Below are 15020 nucleotides of genomic sequence, written 5' to 3' on the forward strand. Positions count from 1 at the left end.
TAACAGGATTGGTTGATTTCTTGGTTTGTTTGTGCAGAGCCAGGCCCATGGGCGGTAAGTTGCTTTGGGTCGTCTGACTGAACTCTGCTATGCAGGTTGTGAGTTTGTCTGGTTATGGTTTGAATTGAAAGCTTCACCTATAATACCTAATGCCTGATATTAATCCTGTGAATAGAGATGGATAAGCTACTTAATAATGTCTACGTGTCTTGCCCAAGTTGGTCTTGTGGTGAGGTTTGTGTATGGTATGTGTTGTGATGGTACTTGGTTGCTGCCTTGTGTTGAACTGACTGTTTTCAAGCCAGTCCCAGGCACATGAGTAGTGCCCCTGCTACCATGGCTATTGAATGTCTTGCCGTTTGTCTTAATAACTCTTCCTCATAAGTCATTCATTTTAATCTCCCTCTAGCACTGTCCTTCTCCTCATCCCACCATCAAAACCCAATTCATATCATCTTGTGGCTGTCCATCTTGATTCCTAATCATTACAGATATTCTCAAGTTTGACATGGCCTTTGCTTCATCAGGTTAAACATTCTTGATGAAATTAATTCACTCCACCTTTGGCCTTTTCTCTATATCACTAATGATCCCAGCCAGCCAGCCAGGCAGGCAGTGAGTCAGCAAGTCGGTCGGGCAGGCAGTCGGCAGGCGGGTGGGTATTCGGCAGGGCGGGCATTCGGCAGGGCGGGCATTCGGCAGGGCGGGCATTCGGCCGGGCATTCGGCAGGGCGGGCATTTGGCCGGGCATTTGGCAGGGCGGGCAGTCGGCCAGCCAGACAGGGCGGGCGGGCAGTCGGCCAGCCAGAAAGGGCGGGCGGGCAGTCGGCCAGCCAGACAGGGCGGGCGGGCAGTCGGCCAGCCAGACAGGGCGGGCGGGCAGTCGGCCAGCCAGACAAGGGCGGGCGGGCGGGCAGTCGGCCAGCCAGACAGGGCGGGCGGGCGGGCAGTCGGCCAGCCAGACAGGGCGGGCGGGCGGGCAGGCAGTCGGCCAGCCAGACAGGGCGGGCGGGCAGGCAGTCGGCCAGCCAGACAGGGCGGGCGGGCAGTCGGCCAGCCAGACAGGGCGGGCAGGCAGTCGGCCAGCCAGACAGGGCGGGCGGGCAGTCGGCCAGCCAGACAGGGCGGGCGGGCGGGCAGGCAGGCAGTCGGCCAGCCAGACAGGGCGGGCGGGCAGGCAGGCAGTCGGCCAGCCAGACAGGGCGGGCGGGCAGTCGGCAGGCCAGGGCAGGCATTGAGTCTGAGTGACAGGAGTTGATGGACCTTTCAGTCAACCCCAAGGTGTTGTATTATGTCAGGTAATCAGTCAGAACCACAGCCTTCCACTGGATATGTCATCATGCATCACCTTGTACTGCAGTGTCTACTGATGACAGAAAGAAAGCCTTGATTCCACTGGAGTTTTATTAGGAGTAGAGCTGATGGAAAGAAAGCCTTGATTCCACTGGAGTTTTATTAGGAGTAGAGCTGACGGAAAGAAAGCCTTGATTCCACTGGAGTTTTATTAGGAGTAGAGCTGACGGAAAGAAAGCCTTGATTCCACTGGAGTTTTATTAGGAGTAGAGCTGACGGAAAGAAAGCCTTGATTCCACTGGAGTTTTATTAGGAGTAGAGCTGACGGAAAGAAAGCCTTGATTCCACTGGAGTTTTATTAGGAGTAGAGCTGACGGAAAGAAAGCCTTGATTCCACTGGAGTTTTATTAGGAGTAGAGCTGACGGAAAGAAAGCCTTTATTCCACTGGAGTTTTATTAGGAGTAGAGCTGACGGAAAGAAAGCCTTGATTCCACTGTAGTTTTATTAGGAGTAGAGCTGACGGAAAGAAAGCCTTGATTCCACTGGAGTTTTATTAGGAGTAGAGCTGACGGAAAGAAAGCCTTTATTCCACTGGAGTTTTATTAGGAGTAGAGCTGACAGAAAGAAAGCCTTGATTCCACTGGAGTTTTATTAGGAGTAGAGCTGACAGAAAGAAAGCCTTTATTCCACTGGAGTTTTATTAGGAGTAGAGCTGACAGAAAGAAAGCCTTGATTCCACTGGAGTTTTATTAGGAGTAGAGCTGACAGAAAGAAAGCCTTTATTCCACTGGAGTTTTATTAGGAGTAGAGCTGACGGAAAGAAAGCCTTGATTCCACTGGAGTTTTATTAGGAGTAGAGCTGACGGAGAGAAAGCCTTGATTCCACTGGAGTTTTATTAGGAGTAGAGCTGACGGAAAGAAAGCCTTGATTCCACTGGAGTTTTATTAGGAGTAGAGCTGACGGAAAGAAAGCCTTTATTCCACTGGAGTTTTATTAGGAGTAGAGCTGATGGAAAGAAAGCCTTTATTCCACTGGAGTTTTATTAGGAGTAGAGCTGACGGAAAGAAAGCCTTGATTCCACTGGAGTTTTATTAGGAGTAGAGCTGACGGAAAGAAAGCCTTTATTCCACTGGAGTTTTATTAGGAGTAGAGCTGACGGAAAGAAAGCCTTGATTCCACTGGAGTTTTATTAGGAGTAGAGCTGACGGAAAGAAAGCCTTGATTCCACTGGAGTTTTATTAGGAGTAGAGCTGATGGAAAGAAAGCCTTGATTCCACTGGAGTTTTATTAGGAGTAGAGCTGACGGAAAGAAAGCCTTGATTCCACTGGAGTTTTATTAGGAGTAGAGCTGACGGAAAGAAAGCCTTGATTCCACTGGAGTTTTATTAGGAGTAGAGCTGACAGAAAGAAAGCCTTTATTCCACTGGAGTTTTATTAGGAGTAGAGCTGACAGAAAGAAAGCCTTGATTCCACTGGAGTTTTATTAGGAGTAGAGCTGACAGAAAGAAAGCCTTTATTCCACTGGAGTTTTATTAGGAGTAGAGCTGACTGAAAGAAAGCCTTGATTCCACTGGAGTTTTATTAGGAGTAGAGCTGACGGAAAGAAAGCCTTGATTCCACTGGAGTTTTATTAGGAGTAGAGCTGACGGAAAGAAAGCCTTGATTCCACTGGAGTTTTATTAGGAGTAGAGCTGACGGAAAGAAAGCCTTGATTCCACTGGAGTTTTATTAGGAGTAGAGCTGACGGAAAGAAAGCCTTGATTCCACTGGAGTTTTATTAGGAGTAGAGCTGACGGAAAGAAAGCCTTGATTCCACTGGAGTTTTATTAGGAGTAGAGCTGACGGAAAGAAAGCCTTGATTCCACTGGAGTTTTATTAGGAGTAGAGCTGACGGAAAGAAAGCCTTTATTCCACTGGAGTTTTATTAGGAGTAGAGCTGACGGAAAGAAAGCCTTTATTCCACTGGAGTTTTATTAGGAGTAGAGCTGACGGAAAGAAAGCCTTGATTCCACTGGAGTTTTATTAGGAGTAGAGCTGACGGAAAGAAAGCCTTTATTCCACTGGAGTTTTATTAGGAGTAGAGCTGACGGAAAGAAAGCCTTGATTCCACTGGAGTTTTATTAGGAGTAGAGCTGACGGAAAGAAAGCCTTGATTCCACTGGAGTTTTATTAGGAGTAGAGCTGACAGATAGAAAGCCTTTATTCCACTGGAGTTTTATTAGGAGTAGAGCTGACAGAAAGAAAGCCTTGATTCCACTGGAGTTTTATTAGGAGTAGAGCTGACAGAAAGAAAGCCTTTATTCCACTGGAGTTTTATTAGGAGTAGAGCTGACGGAAAGAAAGCCTTGATTCCACTGGAGTTTTATTAGGAGTAGAGCTGACGGAGAGAAAGCCTTGATTCCACTGGAGTTTTATTAGGAGTAGAGCTGACGGAAAGAAAGCCTTGATTCCACTGGAGTTTTATTAGGAGTAGAGCTGACGGAAAGAAAGCCTTTATTCCACTGGAGTTTTATTAGGAGTAGAGCTGATGGAAAGAAAGCCTTTATTCCACTGGAGTTTTATTAGGAGTAGAGCTGACGGAAAGAAAGCCTTGATTCCACTGGAGTTTTATTAGGAGTAGAGCTGACGGAAAGAAAGCCTTTATTCCACTGGAGTTTTATTAGGAGTAGAGCTGACGGAAAGAAAGCCTTGATTCCACTGGAGTTTTATTAGGAGTAGAGCTGACGGAAAGAAAGCCTTGATTCCACTGGAGTTTTATTAGGAGTAGAGCTGATGGAAAGAAAGCCTTGATTCCACTGGAGTTTTATTAGGAGTAGAGCTGACGGAAAGAAAGCCTTGATTCCACTGGAGTTTTATTAGGAGTAGAGCTGACGGAAAGAAAGCCTTGATTCCACTGGAGTTTTATTAGGAGTAGAGCTGACGGAAAGAAAGCCTTGATTCCACTGGAGTTTTATTAGGAGTAGAGCTGACGGAGAGAAAGCCTTGATTCCACTGGAGTTTTATTAGGAGTAGAGCTGACGGAAAGAAAGCCTTGATTCCACTGGAGTTTTATTAGGAGTAGAGCTGACGGAAAGAAAGCCTTTATTCCACTGGAGTTTTATTAGGAGTAGAGCTGATGGAAAGAAAGCCTTTATTCCACTGGAGTTTTATTAGGAGTAGAGCTGACGGAAAGAAAGCCTTGATTCCACTGGAGTTTTATTAGGAGTAGAGCTGACGGAAAGAAAGCCTTTATTCCACTGGAGTTTTATTAGGAGTAGAGCTGACGGAAAGAAAGCCTTGATTCCACTGGAGTTTTATTAGGAGTAGAGCTGACGGAAAGAAAGCCTTGATTCCACTGGAGTTTTATTAGGAGTAGAGCTGATGGAAAGAAAGCCTTGATTCCACTGGAGTTTTATTAGGAGTAGAGCTGACGGAAAGAAAGCCTTGATTCCACTGGAGTTTTATTAGGAGTAGAGCTGACGGAAAGAAAGCCTTGATTCCACTGGAGTTTTATTAGGAGTAGAGCTGACAGAAAGAAAGCCTTTATTCCACTGGAGTTTTATTAGGAGTAGAGCTGACAGAAAGAAAGCCTTGATTCCACTGGAGTTTTATTAGGAGTAGAGCTGACAGAAAGAAAGCCTTTATTCCACTGGAGTTTTATTAGGAGTAGAGCTGACTGAAAGAAAGCCTTGATTCCACTGGAGTTTTATTAGGAGTAGAGCTGACGGAAAGAAAGCCTTGATTCCACTGGAGTTTTATTAGGAGTAGAGCTGACGGAAAGAAAGCCTTGATTCCACTGGAGTTTTATTAGGAGTAGAGCTGACGGAAAGAAAGCCTTGATTCCACTGGAGTTTTATTAGGAGTAGAGCTGACGGAAAGAAAGCCTTGATTCCACTGGAGTTTTATTAGGAGTAGAGCTGACGGAAAGAAAGCCTTGATTCCACTGGAGTTTTATTAGGAGTAGAGCTGACGGAAAGAAAGCCTTGATTCCACTGGAGTTTTATTAGGAGTAGAGCTGACGGAAAGAAAGCCTTTATTCCACTGGAGTTTTATTAGGAGTAGAGCTGACGGAAAGAAAGCCTTTATTCCACTGGAGTTTTATTAGGAGTAGAGCTGACGGAAAGAAAGCCTTGATTCCACTGGAGTTTTATTAGGAGTAGAGCTGACGGAAAGAAAGCCTTTATTCCACTGGAGTTTTATTAGGAGTAGAGCTGACGGAAAGAAAGCCTTGATTCCACTGGAGTTTTATTAGGAGTAGAGCTGACGGAAAGAAAGCCTTGATTCCACTGGAGTTTTATTAGGAGTAGAGCTGACAGATAGAAAGCCTTTATTCCACTGGAGTTTTATTAGGAGTAGAGCTGACAGAAAGAAAGCCTTGATTCCACTGGAGTTTTATTAGGAGTAGAGCTGACAGAAAGAAAGCCTTTATTCCACTGGAGTTTTATTAGGAGTAGAGCTGACAGAAAGAAAGCCTTGATTCCACTGGAGTTTTATTAGGAGTAGAGCTGACAGAAAGAAAGCCTTTATTCCACTGGAGTTTTATTAGGAGTAGAGCTGACGGAAAGAAAGCCTTGATTCCACTGGAGTTTTATTAGGAGTAGAGCTGACGGAAAGAAAGCCTTGATTCCACTGGAGTTTTATTAGGAGTAGAGCTGACGGAAAGAAAGCCTTGATTCCACTGGAGTTTTATTAGGAGTAGAGCTGACGGAAAGAAAGCCTTGATTCCACTGGAGTTTTATTAGGAGTAGAGCTGACGGAAAGAAAGCCTTGATTCCACTGGAGTTTTATTAGGAGTAGAGCTGACGGAAAGAAAGCCTTGATTCCACTGGAGTTTTATTAGGAGTAGAGCTGACGGAAAGAAAGCCTTGATTCCACTGGAGTTTTATTAGGAGTAGAGCTGACGGAAAGAAAGCCTTGATTCCACTGGAGTTTTATTAGGAGTAGAGCTGACGGAAAGAAAGCCTTTATTCCACTGGAGTTTTATTAGGAGTAGAGCTGATGGAAAGAAAGCCTTTATTCCACTGGAGTTTTATTAGGAGTAGAGCTGACGGAAAGAAAGCCTTGATTCCACTGGAGTTTTATTAGGAGTAGAGCTGACGGAAAGAAAGCCTTTATTCCACTGGAGTTTTATTAGGAGTAGAGCTGACGGAAAGAAAGCCTTGATTCCACTGGAGTTTTATTAGGAGTAGAGCTGACGGAAAGAAAGCCTTTATTCCACTGGAGTTTTATTAGGAGTAGAGCTGACAGAAAGAAAGCCTTGATTCCACTGGAGTTTTATTAGGAGTAGAGCTGACGGAAAGAAAGCCTTGATTCCACTGGAGTTTTATTAGGAGTAGAGCTGACAGATAGAAAGCCTTTATTCCACTGGAGTTTTATTAGGAGTAGAGCTGACAGAAAGAAAGCCTTGATTCCACTGGAGTTTTATTAGGAGTAGAGCTGACGGAAAGAAAGCCTTGATTCCACTGGAGTTTTATTAGGAGTAGAGCTGACGGAAAGAAAGCCTTGATTCCACTGGAGTTTTATTAGGAGTAGAGCTGACGGAAAGAAAGCCTTGATTCCACTGGAGTTTTATTAGGAGTAGAGCTGACGGAAAGAAAGCCTTGATTCCACTGGAGTTTTATTAGGAGTAGAGCTGACGGAAAGAAAGCCTTTATTCCACTGGAGTTTTATTAGGAGTAGAGCTGATGGAAAGAAAGCCTTTATTCCACTGGAGTTTTATTAGGAGTAGAGCTGACGGAAAGAAAGCCTTGATTCCACTGGAGTTTTATTAGGAGTAGAGCTGACGGAAAGAAAGCCTTTATTCCACTGGAGTTTTATTAGGAGTAGAGCTGACGGAAAGAAAGCCTTGATTCCACTGGAGTTTTATTAGGAGTAGAGCTGACGGAAAGAAAGCCTTTATTCCACTGGAGTTTTATTAGGAGTAGAGCTGACAGAAAGAAAGCCTTGATTCCACTGGAGTTTTATTAGGAGTAGAGCTGACGGAAAGAAAGCCTTGATTCCACTGGAGTTTTATTAGGAGTAGAGCTGACGGAAAGAAAGCCTTGATTCCACTGGAGTTTTATTAGGAGTAGAGCTGACGGAAAGAAAGCCTTGATTCCACTGGAGTTTTATTAGGAGTAGAGCTGACGGAAAGAAAGCCTTGATTCCACTGGAGTTTTATTAGGAGTAGAGCTGACGGAAAGAAAGCCTTGATTCCACTGGAGTTTTATTAGGAGTAGAGCTGACGGAAAGAAAGCCTTGATTCCACTGGAGTTTTATTAGGAGTAGAGCTGACGGAAAGAAAGCCTTGATTCCACTGGAGTTTTATTAGGAGTAGAGCTGACGGAAAGAAAGCCTTTATTCCACTGGAGTTTTATTAGGAGTAGAGCTGATGGAAAGAAAGCCTTTATTCCACTGGAGTTTTATTAGGAGTAGAGCTGACGGAAAGAAAGCCTTGATTCCACTGGAGTTTTATTAGGAGTAGAGCTGACGGAAAGAAAGCCTTTATTCCACTGGAGTTTTATTAGGAGTAGAGCTGATGGAAAGAAAGCCTTGATTCCACTGGAGTTTTATTAGGAGTAGAGCTGATGGAAAGAAAGCCTTGATTCCACTGGAGTTTTATTAGGAGTAGAGCTGACGGAAAGAAAGCCTTGATTCCACTGGAGTTTTATTAGGAGTAGAGCTGACGGAAAGAAAGCCTTGATTCCACTGGAGTTTTATTAGGAGTAGAGCTGATGGAAAGAAAGCCTTGATTCCACTGGAGTTTTATTAGGAGTAGAGCTGACGGAAAGAAAGCCTTGATTCCACTGGAGTTTTATTAGGAGTAGAGCTGACGGAAAGAAAGCCTTGATTCCACTGGAGTTTTATTAGGAGTAGAGCTGACAGAAAGAAAGCCTTGATTCCACTGGAGTTTTATTAGGAGTAGAGCTGACGGAAAGAAAGCCTTTATTCCACTGGAGTTTTATTAGGAGTAGAGCTGATGGAAAGAAAGCCTTTATTCCACTGGAGTTTTATTAGCAGTAGAGCTGATGGAAAGAAAGCCTTTATTCCACTGGAGTTCTGTCCGGGGTCAGTTGTGAGAGGAGGACAGAGGGACGGCCATCTTCCTGTGTCTGTCTGCATCTGGCCTAGTCAATCCAACGTTTTCCACCGCTTCAGCAGGCAGAGGCGAATAAGCTGTCTTGCCAGCCAATGGGCTTTGTGGCCTGGGGAAAACCCTTTCCTTCCTCTGGCACAGGGGAACTGATCAGAGCAGGTGCATGGGCTAAAATCCAGCATTTTCCACTACTTCAGCAAGGGGAGGGAAGCCATAGAGATACATACATACATACATACATACTGTACAACTAACTAAGTGTATCTATCACTGAAGGGAGCAGCCAATGTCCTGGGGAAAATCCCTTCCTTCCTTTGGCACAGGAGGAATGTAGTCGTGATCAGAGCAGGTGCCTCACCGGTGGAAACCCCCTATCAACACCTTAGTCGCTGGCTGTCCACCAGCACTAGCCACCACTGCCAGAGGTGACTGTGACCCACTGGACAGAAGGCCACAGAGACAGATACTGTACTATACAGAGTAGAGGTTGACCGATTTATGGTTGATACCAATTAATCAGCCGATTTAAAAAAATATATATATCTAAACATTTTTTATATATGTGTGTATATGTGTGTGTGTGTGTATGTATGTGTAGGGAGGTAGGCAATATATATATACAGTGCCTTGCGAAAGTATTCGGCCCCCTTGAACTTTGCGACCTTTTGCCACATTTCAGGCTTCAAACATAAAGATATAAAACTGTATTTTTTTGTGAAGAATCAACAACAAGTGGGACACAATCATGAAGTGGAACGACATTTATTGGATATTTCAAAGTTTTTTAACAAATCAAAAACTGAAAAATTGGGCGTGCAAAATTATATTATTAAAAGTTTATATGTATTCACCCCCTTGACATTTTTCCTATTTTGTTGCCATACAAACCCCCAAATAATTTGTTTCTAGGTTGTATCATTTGATTTACACAACATGCCTACCACTTTGAATATGCAAAAATATGCTTAGGGTTATTGTCTTGCTGGAAGGTGAACCTCCGTCCCAGTCTCAAATCTCTAGATGACTGAAACCGGTTTCCCTCAAGAATTTCCCTGTATTTAGCGCCATTCCTTCAATTCTGACCAGTTTCCCAGTCCCTGCTGATGGAAAAACATCCCCACAGCATGATGTTGCCACCACCATGCTTTACTGTGGGGATGGTATTCTCGGGGTGATGAGAGGTGTTGGGTTTGCGCCAAACGTAGCGTTTTCCTTGATGGCCAAAAAGCTCCATTTTAGTCTCATCTGACCAGAGTACCTTCTTCCATATGTTTGGGGAGTCTCTCACATACCTTTTGGCTCCAAACGTATTTGCTTTTTTCTGGCCACTCTTCCTTAAAGCCCAGCTCTGTGGAGTGTATGGCTTAAAGTGGTCCTATGGACAGATACTCCGATCTCCGCTGTGGAGCTTTGCAGCTCCTTCAGGGTTCTTTGGTCTCTTTGTTGCCTCTCTTTATTTATTTAACCTTTATTTAACCAGGTAGGCCAGTAAAGAACAATTTCTCATTTACAACTGAGACCTGGCCAAGATAAAGCAAAGCAGTGCGACACAAACAACAACAGTTACACATAAACAAACGTACAGTCAACACAAAATAATAGAAAAATCGATGTACAGTGTGTGCAAATGTAGGGAGGTAGGCAATAAATGGGCCCTAGAGATGAAAATAATTACAATTTAGCATTAATACTGGAGTGATAGATGTGCAGATGATGATGTGCAAGTAGAGATACTGGGGTGCATAAGAGCAAGAGGGTAAGTAATAATATGGGGATGACGTAGTCGGGTGTGCTATTTACAGATTGCCTGTGTACAGGTACAGTGATCGGTAAGCTTCTCAGACAGCTGATGCTTAAAGTTAGAGGGAGATCTAAGACTCCAGCTTCAGAAAATTTTGCAATTAGTTCCAGTCATTGGCAGCAAGCAGAGAACTGGAAGGAAAGGCGGACAAAGAAAGTGTTGGCTTTGGGGGAGACCAGTGCAATATACCTGCTGGAGCACGTGCTACGGGTGGGTGTTGCTATGGCGACCAGCGAGTGAGGGCTTTACCTAGCAAAGACTTATAGATGACCTGGAGCCAGTGGGTTTGACGACGGATATGTAGTGAGGGCCACCCAACGAGAGCATTCGGGTTGCAGTGGTGGGTAGTGTATGGGGCTTTGGTGATAAAACAGATGGCACTGTGATAGACTACATTAAGTTTACTGAGTAGGGTGTTGGGAGCTATTATGTAAATTACATCGCCGAAGTCAAGGATTGGTAGGATAGTCAGTTTTATGAGGGTATGTTTAGCGGCATGATTGAAGGAGGCTTTGTTGCGAAATAGGAAGCTGATTCTAGATTTAATTTTGGATTGGAGATGCTTAATGTGAGTCTGGAAAGAGAGTTTGCAGTCTAACCAGACACCTAAGTATTTGAAGTTGTCCACATATTCTAGGTCAGAACCGTCCAGAGTAGTGATGCTACTTGGGCGGGAGGGTGTGGGCAGCAATCGTTTGAAGAGCATACACTTAGTTTTACTAGCATTTTTAAAAGCAGTTGGAGGCCACGGAAGGAGTGTTGTATGGTGTTGAAGCTCATTTGGGGGGTTGTTAGCACAGTGTCCAAAGAAGGGCCAGATGTATACAGAATGGTGTCATCTGTGTAGAGGTGGATCAGAGAATCACCAGCAGCAAGAGCGACATCATTGATATATACCTCGAAAAGAGTCGGCCTGAGAATTTAACCCTGTGGCACCCCCATAGAGACTGCCAGAGTCCGGACAACAGGCCTTCCGATTTGACACATTGAACTCTATCTGAGAAGTAGTTGCTGAACCAGGTGAGGCAGTCATTTGAGAAGCAAAGGCTATTGAGTCTGCCGATAAGAATGCGGTGATTGACAGAGTCGAAAGCCTTGGCCAGATCGATGAAGTAGGCTGCACAGTATTGTCTTTTATCGATGGTGGTTATATCGTTTAGGACCTTGAGCGTGGCTGATGTGCACCCCTGACCAGCTCGGAAACCAGATTGCAGAGTGGAGAAGGTACGGTGGGATTTGAAATGGTCGGTGATCTGTTTATTAACTTGGCTTTCGAAGATTTTAGAAAGGCAGGGCAGGATGGATATAGGTCTATAACAGTTTGGGTTGAGAGTGTCTACCCCCTTTTGAAGAGAGGGATGACCGCGGAAGCTTTCCAATCTTTGGGGATCTCAGACGACACGAGAGGTTGAATAGGTTAGTAATGGGGGTTGCAACAATTTTGGCGAATAATTTTTAGAAAGAGAGGGTCCAGATTTGTAGGGATCCAGATTTTTCAGTTCTTTCAGAACATTGGCTGTCTGGATTTGGGTGAAGGAGAAGTGGGGGGGTTTGGGCAAGTTGCTGCAGGGGGTGCTGAGATGTTGGCCAGGGTAGGGGTAGCCAGGTGGAAAGCATGGCCAGTTGTGGAAAAATGCTTATTGAAATTAGCGATTATTGTAGATTTATCGGTGGTGACAGTGTTTCCTATCCTCAGTGCAGTGGGCAGCTGGGAGGAGGTGCTCTTATTCTCCATGGACTTTACAGTGTCCCAAAACTTTTTGGAATTTGTGCTACAGCAAATTTCTGTTTGAAAAAGCTGGCCTTCGCTTTCCTAACTGACTGAGTATATTGGTTCCCGACTTCCCTGAAAAGTTGCATATCGCGGGGGCTATTCGATGCTAATGCAGAATGCCACAGGATGTTTTTGTGCTGGTCAAGGGCAGTCAAGTCTGGGGTGAACCAAGTGTTAGATCTGTTGTTCTACATTTTTTGAATGGGGCATGCTTATTTAAGATGGAGATGAAAGCACTTTAAGAACAACCAGGCATCCTCTACTGTCGGGATGAGGTCAATATCCTTCCAGGATACCCGGGCCAGGTCAATTAGAAAGGCCTGCTTGCTGAAGTGTTTTAAGGAGCGTTTGACAGGGATGAGGGGTGGTCGTTTCACCACGAACCCAGTACGGACTCAGGCAATGAGGCAGTGATCTCTGAGATCCTGGTTGAAGACAGCAGAGGTGTATTTAGAGGGCAGGTTGGTCAGGATGATATCTAAAAGGGTGCCCATGGTTAAGGATTTAGGGTTGTACCTGGTAGGTTCCTTGATAATTTGATTGAGATTGAGGGCATCTAGCTTAGATTGTAAGACGGCCGGGGTGTTAAGCATGTCCCAGTTTAGGTCACCTAACAGTACGAACTCTGAAGATAGATGGGGGTGATCAATTCACATATGGTGTCCAGGGCACAACTGGGAGCTGAGGGGGGTCTATAACAAGCGGCAAAGGTGAGAGACTGGTTTCTGGAAAGGGGGATTTTTAAAAGTAGAAGCTCGAATTGTTTGGGCACAGACCTGGATAGTATGACGGAACTCTGCAGGCTATCTCTGCAGTAGATTGCAACTCCGCCCCCTTTGGCAGTTCTATCTTGTTGGAAAATGTTATAGTTGGGGATGGAAATTTCAGGATTTTTGGTGGCCTTCCTATGCCAGGATTCAGACACGGTTAGGACATCTGGGTTGGCGGAGTGTGCTAAAGCAGTGAATAAAACAAACTTAGGGAGGCGGCTTCTAATGTTAACATGCATGAAACCAATGCTTATATGGTTACAGAAGTCAACAAATGAGAGCACCTGGGGAATGGGAGTGATGCTGGGGGCTGCAGGGCCTGGGTTAACCTCTACATCACCAGAGGAACAAAGGAGGAGTAGAATAAAGTACGGCTTAAAGAACTGGTCGTCTAGTGCGTTCGGAACAGAGAGTAAAGGAGTAGGTTTCTAGGCGTGGGAAGAATAGTTGAGGCATAAGTTACAGACAAGGGTATGGTAGGATGTGAGTACAGTGGAGGTAAGCCTAGGCATTGTGTGACAATGAGTGAGGTTTTGTCTCTAGAGGCACCATTTAAGCCAGGTGCGGTCACTGGATGTGTGGGGGGTGGAACATAAGGGCTAGCTAAGGCATATTGAGCAGGGCTGAAGGCTCTACAGTAAATTAAGACAAAAATTACTAACCAAAACAGCAATGGACAAGGCATATTTACATTAGGGATAGGCATGTGTAGCCGAGTGATCATAGGGTCCAGTGAGTGTATATATATATATATATATATATATATATATATATATATATGTATGTGTATGTATATATGTGTATGTATGTATGTATGTATGTATATATATATATATGTATGTATGTATACACATATGTATGTATATATGTATGTGTTTGTTTGCACACAGGTGGACTTTATTGAACTATTTCTGTGACTTCTGAAGGTAATTGGTTACACCAGATCTTATTTAGGGGCTTCGTAGCAAAGGGTGTGAATACATATACACGCTCCACTTTTCATTTTTGACATTTTTTTTCAACATTTCATTTCACTTAACAAATTTTGACTATTTTGTGTATATTTAAAAATCCATTTAAATTACAGGTTGTAATGCAACAAAATAGGAAAAACGCAGAGAGGGATGAATACTAGAGAGACGGATACTGTACTATATCGAGGCAGATATTGTACTATAGAAATAGCTAGAGACAGATACTGTACTATAGCGAGACAGATATTGTATTATAGAAAGAGCTAGAGACAGATACTGTACTATAGCGAGACAGATATTGTATTATAGAAAGAGCTAGAGACAGATACTGTACTATAGAGACAGAAGGCCACAAAGACAGATACTGTACAGAAGACCCTTAGTCCAGGTTTAGTCCAGGGCAGAGCACCTTGTCAGTGTATGTGTATTTTGAGTGTGAGGAGTCCAGTGGTGAGTGTGTGTGTTCTTGTGTTCCTGAGCCTGCTTGCATCTCTCTGTCTGGTGTGAGCCTGGCCAGGCATGATGTCACAGACACAGGAGTGGTTATGTGGGATGATGGCTGAGTCATCGAAGACCTCTGTCACCTCAGACACTCAGAGAGACAGGCCAGCTCAGAGAGAAGCTGCTAGCTGCAGTCCAACTAAACTTCTCTCTCTCTATGGGATTGACTTGAAGTTCATAATCAGGAGAGAGGCTTGTTACTGCAGCCTGATAGTCCAGGGAAGTTCATCATCAGAAGAGAGGCTTGTTACTGCAGCCTGATAATCCAGGGAAGTTCATCATCAGGAGAGAGGTTTGTTACTGACGCCTGATAGTCCAGGGAAGTTCATCATCAGGAGAGAGGCTTGTTACTGCAGCCTGATAGTCCAGGGAAGTTCATCATCAGGAGAGAGGCTTGTTCCTGACACCTGATAGTCCAGGGAAGTTCATCATCAGGAGAGAGGCTTGTTCCTGACACCTGATAGTCCAGGGAAGTTCATCATCAGGAGAGAGGCTTGTTACTGACGCCTGATAGTCCAGGGAAGTTCATCATCAGGAGAGAGGCTTGTTACTGCAGCCTGATAGTCCAGGGAAGTTCATCATCAGGAGAGAGGCTTGTTACTGACGCCTGATAGTCCAGGGAAGTTCATCATCAGGAGAGAGGCTTGTTACTGACGCCTGATAGTCCAGGGAAGTTCATCATCAGGAGAGAGGCTTGTTACTGACGCCTGATAGTCCAGGGAAGTTGGGGCCCAGTGCAGAGAGGAATACAAGATGGGATGAAAATGGGGCATACGAGCAGTAGTGAATATGGATATGCGTCGCCTCTGTTTCTACAGTGCAGTGAGTGGGAGGTATATCCTAGTACATAG

General features: G+C 44.5%; 1 protein-coding gene across 4 annotated transcripts in view; it reads left to right on the forward strand.

Annotated features, from left to right (window-relative positions):
• The window catches only part of LOC118936508 (anoctamin-10), a 53124-nt gene that overhangs the window by 30971 nt on the left and 7133 nt on the right, over positions 1-15020 (forward strand). Inside the window, exon 14 of one of the 4 annotated variants that reach the window (XM_090188986.1) lies at positions 38-445. The exons of the other annotated variants lie outside the window; for them this stretch is intronic. Within the exon in view, the coding sequence (XP_090045112.1) occupies positions 38-58 (21 nt within the window). The 3' untranslated portion in view covers positions 59-445. Of the gene's footprint in view, positions 1-37; positions 446-15020 lie in introns of those variants that run through there. 4 annotated transcript variants of the gene reach the window in all.

Source organism: Oncorhynchus mykiss, chromosome 2, assembly GCF_057628025.1.
Source record: "Oncorhynchus mykiss isolate SJ-2025 chromosome 2, ASM5762802v1, whole genome shotgun sequence".
Lineage (NCBI taxonomy): Eukaryota > Metazoa > Chordata > Actinopteri > Salmoniformes > Salmonidae > Oncorhynchus > Oncorhynchus mykiss.